The 18,932-nt window shown below is 42.6% G+C and overlaps 1 protein-coding gene across 4 annotated transcripts in view; it reads left to right on the top strand.

Moving 5' to 3' along the window:
• Positions 1–15,438, top strand: part of LOC141057281 (serine palmitoyltransferase 3-like) — a 165,436-nt gene extending 149,998 nt beyond the window's left edge. For all 4 annotated transcript variants that reach the window (XM_073553823.1, XM_073553825.1, XM_073553824.1 and 1 more), the window contains exons 11-12: positions 11,825–11,954; positions 15,042–15,438. In XM_073553823.1, the coding sequence (XP_073409924.1) occupies positions 11,825–11,954; positions 15,042–15,155 (244 nt within the window). In that variant the 3' untranslated portion in view covers positions 15,156–15,438. The remainder of the gene's footprint in view (positions 1–11,824; positions 11,955–15,041) is intronic.
• The last annotated feature ends 3,494 nt before the right edge of the window (positions 15,439–18,932 follow it).

Raw genomic sequence — 18,932 nt, 5'->3', positions numbered from 1 at the left:
CCAAAATTGTGGTGATGTAAAGTAAGCATGTGGGAAATGTTACTTATTAAGTATTTCGTAAGACATATTTCTCTGTTTTAAGGGCATGAAAATTCACATTTGGAAAATTGCAAAATTTTCAACAATTTCGCCACATTTCTGTTTTTTTTGACAAATAAGCGCAAGTTATATCAATGAAACTTTGCCACTAACATGAAGTACAATATGTCACGAGAAAACAAAGTCAGAATCACCGGGATCCAGGGAAGCATTCCAGAGTTATTAACGCATAAAGGGACAGTGGTCAGAATTGTAAAAATTGGCCTGGTCATTAACATGCAAACCACCCTTGGGGTTAAAGGGGTTAAACAAATGAGGACCTTACACCACAGAAGTGGCATCAATTTCACCACAGTAGTAATAGTATAATGGGGAGCGACAGTTCTTCCACTAAACCCAACCAAGCAGATTGACACCTAACCAAGACTGTTCAAATTTCCAAAAAGTATTGGCAGGCACCACAAAAGTGGCATCAATTTCACCACAGTAGAAATATTTTTTGTGGCCTATGGATCAAGCCTCCATAACACACTAGATGCTACAAACTATTTTAAAGTCCAGTTCCTTACTGTATGATGTTCTTAACAAAATAATTTTTTGTGGCCTTTGGATCAGGCCTCTACAGCTTAATTTCAACAAAACCAAATGACAAAGTGCGATACGGCGGGTTGTCTAACTTTTTACAACTTAAAAATTATTTAATGTGCCTTAGGTCTGCAGACAGGTTCATATCACCGCCACAAAATGACAACATGGGATACAGCAGGCTGCTTCACATTTAGCAACAGAAAAAAAAATATATATTATTTAATGTGCCTTAGGTCTGCAGACAGTTTTATTTCATCACAGCACTAAATGACAAATTGGGATACATCAGGCTGTTTCACATTTAGCGAATGAAAAAATATTAATTAGAATGCTATACTTGTGCATGGAGCACAGTAGACGCAGTGCACAACACGAGCCTTGCTGGCTTTCTTCGTGGACCTCAGTAATGTCCAAAAAAGAAAAAAATGCTGGAAGGTAAATTTAACAGCCACACTAGATAGTAGCTAGCTACACTATCTGACTGATATACAACCGCCTAATTAACTAGCTAAAATCTTGCAGTTAACGGTGCCAGCATCAGGAGCAAGCAGCCTCTCTACACTATAAGGCTGTGTGCACACGCTGCGGATTCCGCTGCGTTTCCGCAGCGGTTTTGGCCGCTGCGGACACGCAGCAGTTTTAGCTGCGGTGTACAGTACCATTCATTTGAATGGGAAAAAAAAAACGCTGTGCCGACGCTGCGGAAAAAACCGCGTGGATTTGCTGCGGTTTTGAATCCGCAGAAAGAATTGCATGTCAATTCTTTCTGCGGAAACCGCTGCGGGTTCCTATCTCCACCATTGTGGAGATAGTGAATCCGCAGGACCAAACCGCAGGCAAAACCGCAGATAATCCGCAGGTCTTTGGACCTGCGGATTATCTGCGGTTTTTGCAAAATCCGTGCGGATTAATCCGCAGCGGAATCCGCAGCGTGTGCACACAGCCTTACAGTGTCAAAATGGCACTAAAACAAGATGTCCGCTATTTTTATGGAGAGGGACATTTGATTTGAGCAGCCAATGACACAAGCTGTTGTGTCAGGACATTGTGGGTGTTTCCTGCGCCCTGATTGGCTAGCCGCAATGTGCACACATAAAGTTAGGGGGAAAAAATGACTGCTTACAAGAACGCCACGCCTCTGAGCTCTGTATACCCTCTCCCCTCATCAAACACGTGCCAAACACTCATGATACACCACCATTATCATTGCTAAAGTGCTGAAAATCCTTTTGTGGCAGCGCAAATATTTTCCCGCATTTTTTACCGAATGTTACGGATTTTTTTTTTCCGATTTTGTAAAATTTGCTTGCGTTTCCGATCACGAATCTGAATGTGCCATATTCGTGCTGAATTTATGTTTGGTGATCGTTTTCCGAACATATTCGCTCATCACTATACATAACCCCCACTTCTGTGATGACTACTTGCCTGCCGGTGCCTACACTAATTTCTGTACCCATGCAATCCATCAGAACATAGTAATGCCACCAACTCAGACAACCATAATATTGGCCTGGTACAAAGAATGATTCAAAATCCTATTCACCATCCTCAATACAATGCAAAATTAAATATTTACTAGCAATAAAAATAAATCTAACCCTATTTGATGCTTACAGTGGGTACGGAAAGTATTTAGACCTCTTTAAATTTTTCATTGTTTGTCTCATTGCAGCCATTTGGTAAATTCAAAAAAGTTCATTTTTTTCTCATTAACCCCTTCACCCCCAAGGGTGGTTTGCACGTTCATGACCGGGCCAATTTTTACAATTCTGACCACTGTACCTTTATGAGGTCATAACTCTGGAACGCTTCCATTGATCCCGGTGATTCTGACATTGTTTTCTCGTGACATATTGTACTTCATGTTAGTGGTAAAATTTTATTCAAATAACTTGCGTTTATTTGTGAAAAAATTGGAAATTTGGCAAAAATTTTGAAAATTTCGCAATTTTCCAACTTTGAATTTTTATGCCCTTAAATCACAGAGATACGGCACACAAAAAAACTTGATAAGTAACATTTCCCACATGTTTACTTTACATCAGCACAATTTTGCAACCAAAATTTTTTTTTGTTAGGAAGTTATAAGGGTTAAAAGTTGACCAGCGATTTCTCATTTTTACAACACCATTTTATTTTTAGGACCACATCACATTTGAAGCCACTTTGAGGGGTCTATATGATAGAAAATACCCAAAAGTGACACCATTCTAAAAACTGAACCCCTTAAGGTGCTCAAAACCACATTCAAGAAGTTTATTAACCCATTAGGTGCGTCACAGGAATTTTTTTGAATATTTAAAAAGAAATCTAACTTTTTTTCACAAAAAAAATACTTCAGGTTCAATTTTTTTTATTTTACCAAGGGTAACAGGAGAAATTGGACTGCAAAAGTTATTGTGCAATTTGTCCTGAGTACGCTGATACCTGATTTGTGGGGGGGAACGACCGTTTCGGCGCATGGCAGAGCTCAGAATGGAAGGAGCGCCGTTTGACTTTTCAATGCAAAATTGGCTGGAATTCAGATCGGACGCCATGTCACGTTTGGAGAGTCCCTGATGTACCTAAACAGTGGAAACCCCCTACAAGTGACCCCATTTTGGAAACTAGACCCCCCAAGGAACTTATCTAGATATGTGGTGAGAACTTTGAACCCACAAGGGCTTTACAGAAGTTTATAACGTACAGCGGTACAATTAAAAAATCATATTTTTTCCACAAAAATGATCTTTTCACCCCAATTTTTATTTTCCCAAGGGTAACAGGACCCTAAAAGTTATTGTGCAATTTGTCCTGAGTACGCTGATACCCCACATGTGGGGGTAAACCACTATTTGGGCGCATGGCAGAGCTCGGAAGAGAAGCAATGCCATTTGACGTTTTTGGCTGGAATTGAGATCGGACACCATGTCGCGTTTGGAAAACTCCTGATGTACCAAAACAGTGGAAACCCCCCACAAATGACACCATTTTGGAAACTAGACCCCCTAAGGAACTTATCTAGATGTGTGGTGAGCACTTTGACCCCCCCAGTGCTTCACAGAAGTTTATAATGCCCGGGCGTGAAAATAAATAATTCGTATTTTTTCCACAAACATGATCTTTTAGTCACCATTTTTTTATTTTCCAAAGGGTACCAGGAGAAATTGGACCCCAAAAGTTGTTGTCCAATTTGTCCTGAGTATGCTGATACCCCATATGTGGGAGAAAACTACTGTATGTGCACACGTCGGAGCTCGGAAGGGAAGTAGTGACGTTTTGGAATGCAGACTTTGATGGAATGGTCTGCGGGTGTCATGTTGCCTTTGGAGAGCCCCTAATTTACCTAAACAGTGGAAACCCCCCACAAATGACACCATTTTGTAAACTAGACCCCCCAAGGAACTTATCTAGATGTGTGGTGAGCACTTTGAACCCCCCAGTGCTTCACAGAAGTTTATAACGCCCGGGCGTGAAAATAAAAAATTCGTATTTTTTCCACAAACATGATCTTTTAGTCACCATTTTTTTATTTTCCCAAGGGTACCAGGAGAAATTGGACCCCAAAAGTTGTTGTCCAATTTGTCCTGAGTATGCTGCTTCCCCATATGTGGGTGAAAACTACTGTATGGGCACACGTCGGGGTTCGGAAGGGAAGTAGTGACGTTTTGGTATGCAGACTTTGATGGAATGGTCTGCGAGTGTCATGTTGCCTTTGGAGAGCCCCTAATGTACCTAAACAGTGGAAACCCCCCACAAATGACCCCATTTTGAAAACTAGACACACTAAGGAAATTATCTAGATGTGAGGTGAGCACTTTGAACCCCCAAGGGCTTCACAGAAGTTTATAATGCCAGGGCATGAAAATAAAAAAATGGTATTTTTTCCAGAAACATGATCAATTAGTCCCCAATTTTTTCATTTTCCCAAGGGTAACAGGAGAAATTGGACCCCAAAAGTTGTTGTCCAATTTGGCCTGAGTACGCTGACACCCCATATGTGGGAGAAAACTACTGTATGGACACACGTCGGGGCTCGGAAGGGAAGCAGTGACGTTTTGGAATGCAGACTTTGATGGAATGGTCTGCGGGTGTCATGTGCGTTCGGAGAGCCCCTGATGTACCTAAACTATTGAAACTCCCCACAAGTGACCCCATTTTGGACACTAGACCCCCCACGGAACTTATCTAGATGTGTGGTGAGCACTTTGAACCCCCAAGTGCTTCACAGAAGTTTATAACACTCGGACGTGAAAATAAAAAAATCATTTTTTTCCACAAAAATGATATTTTTGCCCCCAATTTTTTATTTTCCTAAGGGTAACAGGAGAAATTGGGCCCCAAAAATTGTTTTGCAATTTGTCCTGAGTAGGCTGATACCCTACATGTGGGGGTAAAACACTGTTTGGGCGCATGGCAGAGCTTGGAAGGGAAGGAGCACCATTTGACTTTTTCAACTCAGAATTGGCTGGAATTGAGATCAGACGCCATGTTGCATTTGGAGAGCCCCTGATGTGCCCAAACAGTGGAAACCCCCAATTATAACTCCAACCCTAACCCCAACACACCCCTAACCCTAATCTGAGCCCTAACCCTAGCCCTAACCCTAGCCCTAGCCCTAACCCTAGCCCTAACCCTAACCCTAGCCCTAACCCTAGCCCTAACCCTAAGGCTGTGTGCACACGCTGCGGATTTTGCTGCAGTTCCGCAGCGGTTTTGGCTGCTGCGGACCCCAGTACCATGATTCCCTATGGGAATCAAAAACCGCAGTGCAGACGGTGCGGAATTTTCCGCGCGGATTATCTGCGGTTTTCAATCCGCAGAAAGAATTGACATGTCAATTCTTTCTGCGGATTCTCCTGCGGTTTGCCATCTCCTCTAATGAGGAGATGAAAAACCGCAGGACAAAACCGCAGAGCAATCTGCAGGTAAAACCGCAGGTCTTTTGACCTGTGGTTTCACCTGCGGATTTTACAAAATCCGCTCGGATGAATCCGCACCTAATCCGCAGCGTGTGCACACAGCCTTACCCTAACGGGAAAATGGAGATAGAGACTTTTTTTTTTTTGTTTTATTATTTTTCCCTAACTAAGGAGGTGATAACGGGGGGTTTGATTTACTATTTATGGCGGTTTTTATGTTTGGCGGCTGTCACACGCTAAAAGACGCTTTTTATTGTAAAATAGTTTTTGCATCACCACATTTTGAGAGCTATAATTTTTCCGTATTTTGACCCACTGAGTCATGTGAGGTCTTATTTTTTGCGGGACGAGTTGACGTTTTTATTGGTACCATTTTCGGGCATGTGACCTTTTTTGATCGCTTTTTATTCCTATTTTTGGGACGCAGAATGAACAAAAACCAGCGTTTCATGAATTTCTTTTGGGGGGCTGCGTTTACACCGTTCCGCGTGCGGTAAAATTGATAAAGCGGTTTTATTCTTCGGGTCAGTACGGTTACAGCGATACCTCATTTAGGTCGTTTTTTTATGTTTTTGTCGGTTTTATGCAATGAAAACTATTTTATATAAAAAATAATTATTTTTGCATCGCTTTATTCTGTGAGCTATAACTTTTTTATTTTTTCGCTGATGATGCTGTGTGGCAGCTCGTTTTTTGCGGGACAAGATGACGTTTTCAGCGGTACCATGGATATTTATATGCGTCTTTTTGATCGCGCGATATTACACTTTTTGTTTGGCGGTATGATAATAAATCATTATTTTTTGCTTCGTTTTTTATTTTTATTTTTTAAGGGGTTCGCTAAAAGGGTTAACTAATGGGACAGTTTTATAGGGCGGGTCATTACGGACGCGGCGATACCTAATATGTGTACTTTTATTGTTTGTTTTTTTTATTATTTTCAAAAAATGAATTTATTGGGGAATATTTTTTTTTTTTTTTTACTAATTTATTTGGCGATTTTTTTTAATTTATTTTTACATGTTTTTTTAATTTTTTTTTTACTTTATTACATAGTCCCAGGTGGGACATCACTGTCCTGTGACAGATCGCTGATCTGTCACATCACAGATCACTGTGACAGATCAGCAATCTGTCACAGGCATTGAAGCAGACTTCCTCTTGCCTGCGCTTTGCAGGCACTGAGGAAGCCAGCTTCCTCAGGTCCCCGAAGGCCCCCGTCGCCATCTTGGATTCGGGGGCCTGGAGGATAGGAGCCCCCCGCAGCAGCGCTGCACATTGCGCTGCCATGGGGGGCTCAGGGAAGCACGGAGGGAGCCCCCTCCCTGCCGATGCTTCCCTTTAACTCCCGGTACACCGCGATCATGTTTGATCGCGGTGTGCAAGGGGTTAACGTGTCGGGGGCGGTCCGTGACCGCCCCTGACCCATAGTGCCGGGTGTCAGCTGTGATAATCAGCTGACACCCGGCCGCGATCAGCGGCGCTCACCACGTGGGCGCCGCTGATCGCGGTAGACGTACTATCCCGTCCACGGTCATACGGGCCCGGGTACCGTGGACGGGATAGTATGTCGGATGTCAGGAAGGGGTTAATGTACACTCTGCACCCCATCTTGACTGAAAAAAATACAGAAATGTAGAAATTTTTGCAAATTTATTAAAAAACAACAGAAATATCACATGGTCATAAGTATTCAGACCCTTTGCTCATACACTCATGTTTAAGTCACATGCTATTCATTTCCTTGTGATCCTCCTTGAGATGGTTCTACTCCTTCATTGGAGTCCAGCTGTGTGTAATTAAACTGATAGGACTTGATTTGTAAAGGCACACACCTGTGAATCATGAGGTCAAAAGAACTGGCCAAGGAGCTCAGAGACAGAATTGTGGCAAGGCACAGATCTGACCATGGCTACAAAAGAATTTCTGCAGTACTCAAGGTTCCTAAGAGCACAGTGGCCGCCATAATCCTTAAATGGAAAAAGTTTGGGACCACCAGAAGTCTTCCTAGACCTGGCCGTCCAGCCAAACTGAGCAATCGTGGGAGAAGAGCTTTGGTGAGAGAGGTAAAGAAGAACCCCAAGATCACTGTGGCTGAGCTCCACAGATGCAGTAGGGAGATGGGAGAAAGCTCCACAAGGTCAACTATCACTGCTGCCCTCCACCAGTCGGGCTTTTATGGCAGAGTGACCCGACGGAAGCCTCTCCTCAGTTCAAGACATATGAAAGCTTGCATAGAGTTTGCTAAAAAACACATGAAGGACTCCCAGACTATGAGAAATAAGATAATCTGGTCTGATGAGACGAAGATGGAATTATCACAAAAAAGTTCTAAGTGGTATGTGTGGAGAACCAGGCACTGCTCATCACCTGCCCAATACAATCCCAACAGTGAAACATGGTGGTGGCAGCATCATGCTATGAGGGTGTTTTTCAGCTGCAGGGACAGGACGACTAGTTGCAATTGAAGTAAACATGAATGCGGCCAAGTACAGAGATATCCTGGATGAAAACCTCTTCCAGAGTGCTCTGAACCTCAGACTTTGCCAAAGGTTCACCTTCCAACAAGACAATGACCCTAAGCACACAGCTAAAATAACAAAACAGTGGCTTCAGAACAACTCTGTGACCATTCTTGACTGGCCCAGCCAGAGCCCTGACCTAAACCCAATGGAGCATCTCTGGAGAGACCTGAAAATGGCTGTCCACTAACGTTCACCATCCAACCTGATGGAACTGCAGAGGATCTGTAAGGAAGAATGGCAGAGGATTCCCAAATCCAGGTACGAAAAGTTTGTTGCATCATTCCCAAGAAGACTCATGGCTGTACTAGCTCAAAAGGGTGCTTCAACTCAATACTTAGCAAAGGGTCTGAATACTTATGACCATGTGATATTTCAATTTTTCTTTTTTAATTTGCAAAAATGTCTACATTTCTGTTTTTTTACGTCAAGATGGGTTGCAGAATGTACATTGAGAGAAAAAAATTGAATTTACCAAATGGCTGAAATGAAACAAAGAGTGAAAAAATGTAAAAGGGGTCTGAATACTTTCCATACCCACTGTACTTCTATAGCCATAGCATTGACACAGTGATAATTTACATGGTTTGCTAACAAAGACTTTTGTAAATTGTATTGGGATACGCCAAACAACTCAGTGCTGTAGGCATGTTCCCAGTATGATTTATAGGATTTAGTGTCATGTGCAGTCATACAGCAGCAACGTGTGACTTAGCTAAAGTAAACATAGTGTGGGTACATAGAAAATACTAAAATACTTCGAAGATTTGGTGCATATGGATGTAAGGCGAGGTGTTGTCTCTTAGGGACTCTCCTCTATGATAAGAAAACGAAAGTCGCTTTTTAAAGGAAACTTGTCACTTGATTCATGCTGCACGGACCGCGCCAGTGTGAATCATACACTGGATCCTTCATTCTAATAATTTATGTTTTTCTCTGAAATGAGGTGGGATTTCGGCTATCAACTGGAGACTTGTTAATTGCTTTGAATACCTCAGACCATCACCGATCACCATGACGGGTACTTAAATCCTCTGTTCTTTAGTTGTACCACCTCTTCTTCTGGGGCATGCACCCTGCTGTTCCATTCTATAGGCCCCGTCTCACATAGCAATATCGTTAGCGAGATCGCTGATGCGTCACCGATTTTGTGACCCAACCGCGATCTCGCCAGCGATCTCGCTACATGTGACACAGACCCCCCGCAGGATATCGCTGATTGTGCTTGAATGTCCTGGGCCATTTTTCATCATCGGCGTCCCGCTGGCCAGCATGCATCGCTGTGTTTGACGCCAACGAGCAACCTCGTTGGTGACACAGAACTCAGGGACACAGGCTGGAATCGTTCAGAAAAGCTGCTGTGTGACAACGCAGCAGGTCGTATTGTTGTCGGGATCGCTGGTGCGTTGCTGAAGAGATCTGCCTGTTTGGCAGCTTACTAGCGACCATGTAGCAACGCATCAGCGATCCTTACCAGGTTGTATCGTTGTTGGGATCGCTGGTGCGTCACTATGTGAAACGGGACCCTTAGTCTCCAAGTCTATTGCACTTGAAAGCTCTGCAAGGAATAGGTGACTAGTCAGAAAAGGCCGGTTCCTGAGCATGTCTGCTCAGCTAGGTTGATCAGTCTCTCCTTATGTGTATATTTAGGGAGGGACCTTCTAGCTGAGCAGGTGAGAAAAGTCTGGAAGGGACATATCTCTTGGACCAGTCATCTTGTCCCCGGATGCGTTTTCATCTATGTTTTTCTCCAAAAGGCTCCTTCATTTCAGAATGTAATGTAGATGTTTAGAATGAAGGAGTTGGAATCTGATTCATGCTGCCATTGTTCACGCAGCATGTAACCCGCTGAAAGTTTCCTTTTAAGGCCAGGGTCACACTTGCGAGTGCAATGGGAGAAACTCACGCAAATTTCTTGAATCAATACCCGGCACTGTTGCCGGCACTTGGACTGGAGCGTTCAGCTGCCTAGAAATACAAGCAGCCTCACGATCCGGTCCCGAGTGCCGGCCGCAGAACCGGGTATTGATGCAAGAGACTCGGCGTGAGTTTCTCGCATTGCACTCGCAAGTGTGACCCCGGCCTAAGAACATTTATCATTGTTAATTATGTATCTGCAAGGATTGGTGCTAGCATTAGGAAAGCTAAATCAATTACAGGGGTTGGACAAAATATTGGAAACACCTGGAAACATCAACAAAAGTTAGTTTAATATGTTGTAGGTCCACCTTTTGCAGCGATGACAGCCTCAATTCTCAGAGGTATGGATTCATACAAGGTGTGAATTGTTTCCAAAGGAATTTTTGCCCATTCTTCAGTTAAAACACCCTCCGGTTCTTTGAGCGACGATGGCGGCAGAATTCAACGTCTAACTTGGATCTCTAAAATCGACCATAAATGCTCAATAATGTTGAGGTCTGGGGATTGTGGGGGCCAGAGGAGATGCTCAACTTCATTAGAATGTTCCTCGTGCCACGCTTTAATGATTCTAGCTGTATGAATTGGTGCATTATCATCCTGAAAGATGGCTTTCCCCTTTGGGAACAGTGCTTGAACCATAGGATGCACTTGGTCGCCCAAAATGCCCAAATAATCTCGGCTGTTAATTCTTCCATGAAGGGATATCATTGGCCCGGCGGATCTCCACGAAATAGCACCCCACATCATCACAGAACCTCCGCCATGTTTTACGGTTGGGAGAAGGCAGTCTGGATGGAATGCTTCTTTCTGCTGTCTCCAAACGTACACTTAGCTGGAGGTCGGAAATAGGGTAAACGATGATTCGTCTGAGAATATCACATGTTTCCACTGCTCGAGGGACCAATTCTGGAGGTTTCTACACCACTCTAAACGCTTGGAAACATTTGTCATTGAGAGCAGCGGTTTTCTAATTGCAGCTCTTCCGTGGAATCCAGATTTGTGAAGCCCCCGACGAACAGTTTTCGTGGAAACTGGGTTCTGTAGGTGTTCATTCAGCTCAGCAGTGATTTTCGGAGCCGTGGTCTTGCGATCCTCTCTCACAATTCGCTTTAGAGTCCGACGGTCTCTCTCAGTCAACTTCGACTTTCGGCCAGACCTGTGCTTTGCTGCGGATGTTTTTCCTTCTCTTTCAAACACAGTCATTACTTTGGAGACAGTACCTCTTGACACGCCAAGCATTCGGGCACTTTCTGTTACACTAGCGCCTGCCATACGAGCACCAACAATTTGGCCTCTTTAAAAATCTGAGAGGTCTGCCATTGGAATCAGGTTCTCATCAATGTTCTTACAATTCTGCAAAACAAACAGTTAATTTACATACACATAACACAAATAATCAACTGCAAAACATTACCATATGTCACGGTTTGCGTGTTTATAACATGTTCGAAGATTATGATGCCAAAATGTTAAGTGCTTCCATTATTTTGTCCAACCCCTGTAAATCCACTGTTTTTCTTTTTTGTGAAAGCTTGACAAAAAATAGTCAACTTTCTAAACTTACCATTTCACAAGAACCTCATGTAATAGTTCATACCTTCCATAACTAAATTTTTCTATATATGTGCCTGTATGTAGATATGGGATAACGTGAGAGTATTAAAAAAAAAACTCCAAGGTCCACTATACACCCCACTGTCTAGTCATGATTTTGTAAGTCTTTATAAAAATTCCATTTAATCTGTAGTTTTGTGACCACCAATAACGTTGTTGTTTGACTTCCTAAAACAAATTGTTCTCCTGGCAGAGTTAACATCGGAATTTATTTTTCTCTTACGCATCTATCCATAGGGCTTTTGCACGGCACATGCTGAAGAAGAAAATTGGTGTTGTTATCGTTGGTTTTCCAGCTACTCCTATTGCTGAGGCAAGAGTGAGATTTTGCATTTCAGCCGCACATACAAAGGAGATGTTGGACAAGGTGTGTTTTTCAATCTCGAATGTAAAAAATAACAACAATTACCGTATCATTTTTCCTGAAAGATACATGATAAGACCTATTTGATGAACCTGACGTAGATTTAAATAAGTATAAGGGCAGGTGCAGACGACCATATTTTCTCTCATTCTAGAGAATCGGGTCTATTATGCAAATAACGCTCTGATCAAACTCTGATTAGAGTTTCATCACAGTGTCAGTATAGTGCAACCCAATTTACTCAGAGGAGGAGGAGATGGAGGCAAAATGTCTCCGTCTTCTCCATTCTGTGAGTGCATTGAAATCAGACTGTGCTCAGATGACATCCGAGTGCAGTCCAAGGTTTTCCATGGTATCAGACTCGTATGTTTTGTCAGATCTCACACAAACCAAAAATACGCTTTTACTCACCTGCCCTAAGGGTGTGTGCACAAGACGTTTTTTCAGGCAGGTGCAAAGTGTAGCCCTCCTGAAAAAGCACTTAGGAAACACTAAAAAATAAAGAACATATACACTGCAATGTACAGTAAAAGTGACTTGCTGTGCAAATTTTCAGCCATTTCAACTTCTTTTAATCGGCATCAGTTTATCAAAGTTGTAAAGTGAAGACTGTTCAGGTCACTTCTTTTACCCAGACAGCTTTCGCTTGGAAGTCACGTACTACTTTATACATACAAGTAAAAATAAAAACACAACACACCAGTACAGTCGCTGCAAAAAAACAACTGGAAAGACAAGAAAAAAAGACATTACTGAGAAAAAAAACACTGTTTTTCTGAAGCACCTTCTGCTTAAAATAATTGGCAATTTTGGCTGAGTTTAAAAAAATATTGTGTGCACATACCCTTAGTGGGAATGTATTGCTGGACACTGTTGAATAAAGAGGCCCAACCACTTTCTATTACACCTTCATATGTTTGTATTAAAAAAAGGTGAAGGGGCATCATAAAAATTGAATTTGGCATAAAGCTCAATGTAGTTTTGGAAAATGACAATGATACATTAGTAAACCGGCAATACTGTTTAAAGGGAATCTGTCACTCCCTTGGACGTACCTAAGCTATTAATATGGGCATACAGGCACTTGACGACCACTAGACGTCACAGAGTCCTGTGACACCAATTGGAGGCGACAGGTACGCAAATGAAGACCGAAGGCTGAGTTTCCTTCCAGGCACTGGATTAGCATAAAAGAGTTAGGCTGAGTGCAGACAGAGTTTTGAGCCCTGCGGATTTTTCCGTGCAGAATGGAAGAAAACCGCAGGTCAAATGACCTGCATTTTTCCTGCGGATTTCTTCCATTTTTCACACGGTTTTCATGCGGTTTTTGTGCGGTTTTCCATTGCGGTTCTCCCCCTGCGGATTTGGTAACAGGGGAGATAGAAAACCGCACAAAAGAAGTAACATGCTGCGGATTTTGTACCGCAGGAAAACCGCGCGGAAAAATCCGCAGCGTCTGCACAGCGGTTTTTTTTTTTTTCATTCATTTTAAAGGTAATGTACATCACAATGCGGATATGCAACGTTTCTGCGCGGTAAAATCCGCTGCGGAAATGCTGCAAATCTGCATCGTGTGCACATGGCCTAAAAGTGGATTTCTGAAGAACAAGACAGATATGAGGCATGCAGGTATGACTATTTTAAGTTTTTCTAGTACCTGTATGCCCATATTAATAGCTTAAGTATGTCCCGGGGGTGACAGATTCTCTTTAAGCCTGAAACCAGAGGGGCGACACGTGACTCCAGGGCAATCAGGCACTGTGGGTAAGCACTAAACATATGAGATCTATCCAGTCTTCTTTTTTTAGGCAGTCTGTGGCGGTATATTAAGGGCAGGGCCCTAGACATATGAAAAGCCATTGTAATTATTTTCTGTCTATGGTCACTATTGATGGTTTTAATTATAGGATATTTACTATTGTGCCCATATGATAATATTTGCCTATGTATAGCCCTGGTTATATATTATATCACCTAGGGTCACATGTATTTTAACAAATTTATGCAAAATTTATTTACATGTTTTTGTAATCAATAATAAAAATTTTTATAAAATAATTTTTTTTGTATAGCACTCTTTTTTTCTTCTTTGATTAGTATATTTTTGATTGTATCCATAAAACCTTTTGGGCATAGGAAGCTTAAAATTCATTCGGATTAGTGATAATTGAAAACAGATGCTGTTTTACCCATAATTGTCTTTGGACATTATTGGTGTAACCATACTTGCCAGTTCATTGCAATCATCATATAATACAGCAATGTGTATTTACAATTGCTCATTTCGCCTTTCTACTCAGTAAATTATTCTCTTTTTGCTGCTCTACGTACACTGCAGAGAAGACGTGGATTCCAGTCCGCGCTGCCCAAATAATAGATTTCCGAGACGTAGTAACAGTTAAGAAGTGGTTTAATCTATGCGTTTCAGGGAGAATACCACCCCTTCCTCAGGAAAATACCACATATAGCTTCTTAACTGTTACTATGTCTTGGAAATGTATTGTTTGGGCAGCGTGGACTGGAATCCACATCTTCTCTGCAGTGTATTGTATTGTCGGGTCATTGACCGACCTGTGGATCTGCGGCAGCCTTTCCCACATGTGCTTTAACCACCTAATACCAGGTGAGCAGCTTCCTACTTAAAAAGTGCTAACTTACTATCGGATAAGACCCTATTGCGCTTTGTGTCTCCCTTACTTTATCTATTATGCTGCTCTACGTAGAAAGAGAGTCTCATTTCGCTGCTGAAATCTTTCCCTCTTCAACTCCTGACCCAGCTACTCCTCTCCTCCCCTTGCCAGGGACTTTTGCAGTGACTCATGACTCATGCAGGGAAAATTGACCTCCTGTTTCTACTTAGAGGTTAGAAGGATTCAGCTAGTCAGTTTTTAATCATGTGATATCATAGATCTAATGGAAGAGAGAAGAATTATTAATTGGGTAGAAAGGCAAAATGAGCGACTGTCAGTACACAGTGCCATAGAATATGATTATTGCAGTATATTAAGAGGATAAAAACTTTGATGGGAGGAGGAGTGTTTCTTTAACTACACGAGTTTTTTGACACCTTGCTCTATACATGTTTTCCAGGTATTGCATGAGCTGGATAAAATGGGTGACGTTCTAAACGTAAAGCATTCCCGTCACGACAGAGCAAATCGTTCAGTGGTTTATGATGAAACTAACATAGAACTTGAAGATTGACACCAATGCACACTTGAAGTTGCGAAGACCATCTCCAGTGCATATTTTTTTTTAAACTCAGGTCTTTATCCTAAGAAAACTCCAATGCCATTTAATGTAAATATAGAAAGTTTGGATACTCCAATAATGTTTTTAAAGCTGTAACATTTTTCTTAAATAAAGCCAGTATTTTATACAAATAGTACATTGCATACAATTACATTACCGTTACCTTGTGTCTGACCATCCAGGTGTCAACAAATCCTAACGTAACTTATAATACATTTATTATTGTTACTACCAATAGTTTCATAGTTTTTATTATGAAGTAGAAACAGACACAGATCCATCAAGTTCAGACTGAAAACTAGAGATGGATGAATTTATTCCAGTGGAATCGAATTGAACTGGAACTTCACAAAATGCTGCATTCTGGAGAATATGATTTTTCGGGAATTTTCCACCGATGCTCCCTGCCTGTCTTCCGGTCCTCCGCCACAATGCATCTCCTGCCTGGTGTTCACTGTTGGTTGAAGTTTCCAGGCACGAATAGGACCCAGCGTTTACTGAGCAACTCTCCACGGATTGCTCTCAGCTGGAATTACCAGCATAAAGTGAATACAAGGAAGAAAATGTAGCGTTACGGAGGAGCGGCCAGAGATGTGAGCGTTGAGCTGAATATGACCTTTTTTTTTCTTTTTTAAATTTTAGTTTTTTTATGGTCCAGGGTCTGGAGAAACCCCAGAGCATAATAGGGAATATTCAATTTGCGGAGAATAACTTTACTATGAACCAAATTTTCTTGGAAAATCTGCGCGATTTGGTGAATTTGAATTTTGTCACATCCGCTCTTGCTTACTAAAAACGTGATATTTACAATACAATAAAATTATGGAATTTAAAAAAATAGATTTCTATAAAATGGTTCTTGCCTCAACTGTAGATTTTGGTGAATTTACCCAACAGACTGTCGACTGTGTACCGGGCTCATCTCTCCCAGAATACAGTGGGCCGAAGACAAAAAACACGACCAAACGATTTGCCAAGGAACTATTTCTTACAAACAATGGAACCTGAGTTACCCCGACCATGCAAGAATGCAACATAGTTAAATTTCACACACACTTAGCATGGGTCGGCTAGGACCTTTGCGCTGCACAACTGATAGACCCAGGATGTTCTGATGCATTATAACTTTCCTGACCTGAGGTCATGACTAATGCGGTAGCCAAAAATTAACCAAGAGCAAAGGTGTAATTAGATGGGTGCAAGAGGCGGCAGTGGTGCAGCGAAGAGATTCAAAACTTTGACAATTCTCTAAGATTTCAAGTCTGTTAGTCTATATGTATACAAGTTCCTCCTAATGAAGTGAGTAGCTAGCTCCGAATATACAATTCTACTAGCAACCATTGTCTCTAGCTGAGAATCTATGTTCGGCGCCAAACTCTGTCTAAGACTGCGTGCACGCTGCCAGCGGGATCCCTGTGGTAGGGACTGAGCTCAGGACTTACTGACTGTAACCTGATGGGGCCGGCTGATCGTCTGTTCTGCCGTTTAGCTAGGAGGCCAAGAAGTGGATCCTGGACTTGTCACCTGGGGCATAGTTTTAGCCTGATAGGCTAGCTTTTCCTTCATGTCACAGCAGATGCCCTGGGGGGAATCCAACTCTGCATCCAACCATAGATGTCCCCCCAAAGCAATTCTCTCTCTCTAACAGGAGTCACGGGAACAGGTACACGTTTCTCCAGTACTCTGGTCAATTTCTGGAACACAGTGAACTCTATGCTCCAAGGATGGCAATCGATGGTCCTACTCCAGTTATCTCTCGGCTCAAACTGAAAAACACGATAAACTATGTAATAGAGTCTATTCAAGAGGCAAGAGTGACCTCTTGTGGCCAGAGTCCGATATTGCAATAATGTCTATTACCAACTCACATGCCACCTCACTAGAGGTTGGCATCCCTGACAGAACGTTCCAGATCAAATCATCCTGCACATAGCCTTGTGGTTCTTTAATAGACCAAAGCTGTTGACTCCCCCAGTGCATTATCACTGAGGACAGCTACGAATTGGACTGGGGCAGTCGCCTCTTCCTGTATATCATCTCTGAGGGATCCACAGGTTGTGAAATAGTCTCTCTGGGGGGCAATATTACAGCAGATGGGCCCTCAGTCTGCAAAGAAGTGGGTACAAGACCACCAATCAACATCTATTGGTGGGTCCACTCTCCTCGGCTCAGGTTTAGGTGTTGCCTCATTACCGCTGGTTCTTCAAATTGACACCATCGCAGCATGTTGTAGAGATGGAGATTCCTAGTTGGTCCCCACCGATTCCACCTCATACACGGGGATATTGGGTCCCATTCTCCTTTTCACCACATAATGTACTGTCTCCCATCAGTTATCTAACTTCTCAGACTGCTTTTTGACTCGGACTAGCACTCTTTTCCCTGGAGCAAACACTTCCTTCTGTACCGGTCTCTGGTCATGATGTGTAACTGATCACCCACCACTCTGTGCACCATTCAAAAGCACTGCCAGTGCTCCTGGTCCCACGCAGTAGTGGTCTGAGGAGGATCAGCCATAAAATCAGGCATGTGTAGGTCTTCAATCTCCCTACCTGCCTTCCCGAACATCAACATGTGGGGGGAGTATTTGCAGAAGGGTGAGGTTCAAACCTTCACACACACTGTTGCCTTGCTGATGATAGGGTGTCATCCTAGACTGCTCAATACTAAACAAGTAATAAAGTTCCTTCATTAAGGCACCCTGGAAGCACTCCCTGATCCAAATGAATCTACCATGAACACTCAAACAGTTGAATGAAGTGATGAAATACTGCCTCAGTAGCTGATTCTGCAGTCTGGTCTCTAGTAGGTACTGCCACTGTGTATTTAGTCAAATGATCATTCATCACCAAACAATACAATTGTCCCAAACTGGAGTACCCTATTTGCAGATAGTCTATCATGAGTATCTCCAACGGGAGCAGAAATGCAGATGGTCTGAACAGGAGCTCGCTGTTCCAGGCTCCTGCTGAGCCCACATACTTAACATTTTTGTCACGTTTCAATTGCTGTCTTTTCCAGATCTGGGCAGTATATAATTCTATTGAAGTAGGCTTGAATGACATCCATGATGTAAAAGCATGTTCACACTGGCCATAAAAGCAAACAAAACCAAAGGAAAAAAACAATGCGTGCATATACCCTAATGAAAATAAATAAGTAAAAGAGCAAGTGCACTAAATAATTAACATAGGGTAATACTTGGCAAATACTGTTTTGATCAAAAAAGTATAAAGCTGTCCCACCACAGCAAGGTGTACCCATTTGGAACAGTAACTACACGCTCTAGCGTTAAAACCTAACTAGTGTGAATAGTGTCAGAGAGTCTCCGGGTCCCAAATGGATATCTAGCTTAGGCCTCTTTCACACATCAGGTTTTCGCCGTCAGGCGCGATCCGGCGCTTTTGACAAAAACCGGATCCGGCGAAATGCAATGCCGGATCCGGTTTCCCCCCCATTGACTTGCATTAGAGCCGGATCGAGCCGGATGGCCATGCGTTTCATCCGGTTTTCGCCGGATCCGGCAATGTGTCGCGATCCGGCGTCTGGAAAAAACGGCTACTGTAACGTTTTTTGTCTCCGGCGAAAAAGCCGGACACGCCGGATCCGGCGTGTCCGGCTTTTTCACACAATGAAAGCCTATGAGCGCCGCAATGCGCCTGATCCGGTTTTTTTGGTCTGAGCATGCTCAGTAGCTCTGCCCACAAGACATATATAAAAGCAAGACAG

Source organism: Dendrobates tinctorius, unplaced genomic scaffold (genome assembly GCF_039654945.1).
Source record: "Dendrobates tinctorius isolate UK_male_01 unplaced genomic scaffold, ASM3965494v1 ptg000203l, whole genome shotgun sequence".
NCBI classification, from domain to species: Eukaryota; Metazoa; Chordata; class Amphibia; order Anura; family Dendrobatidae; genus Dendrobates; species Dendrobates tinctorius.
This window is presented reverse-complemented; position numbering and strand designations above follow the sequence as displayed.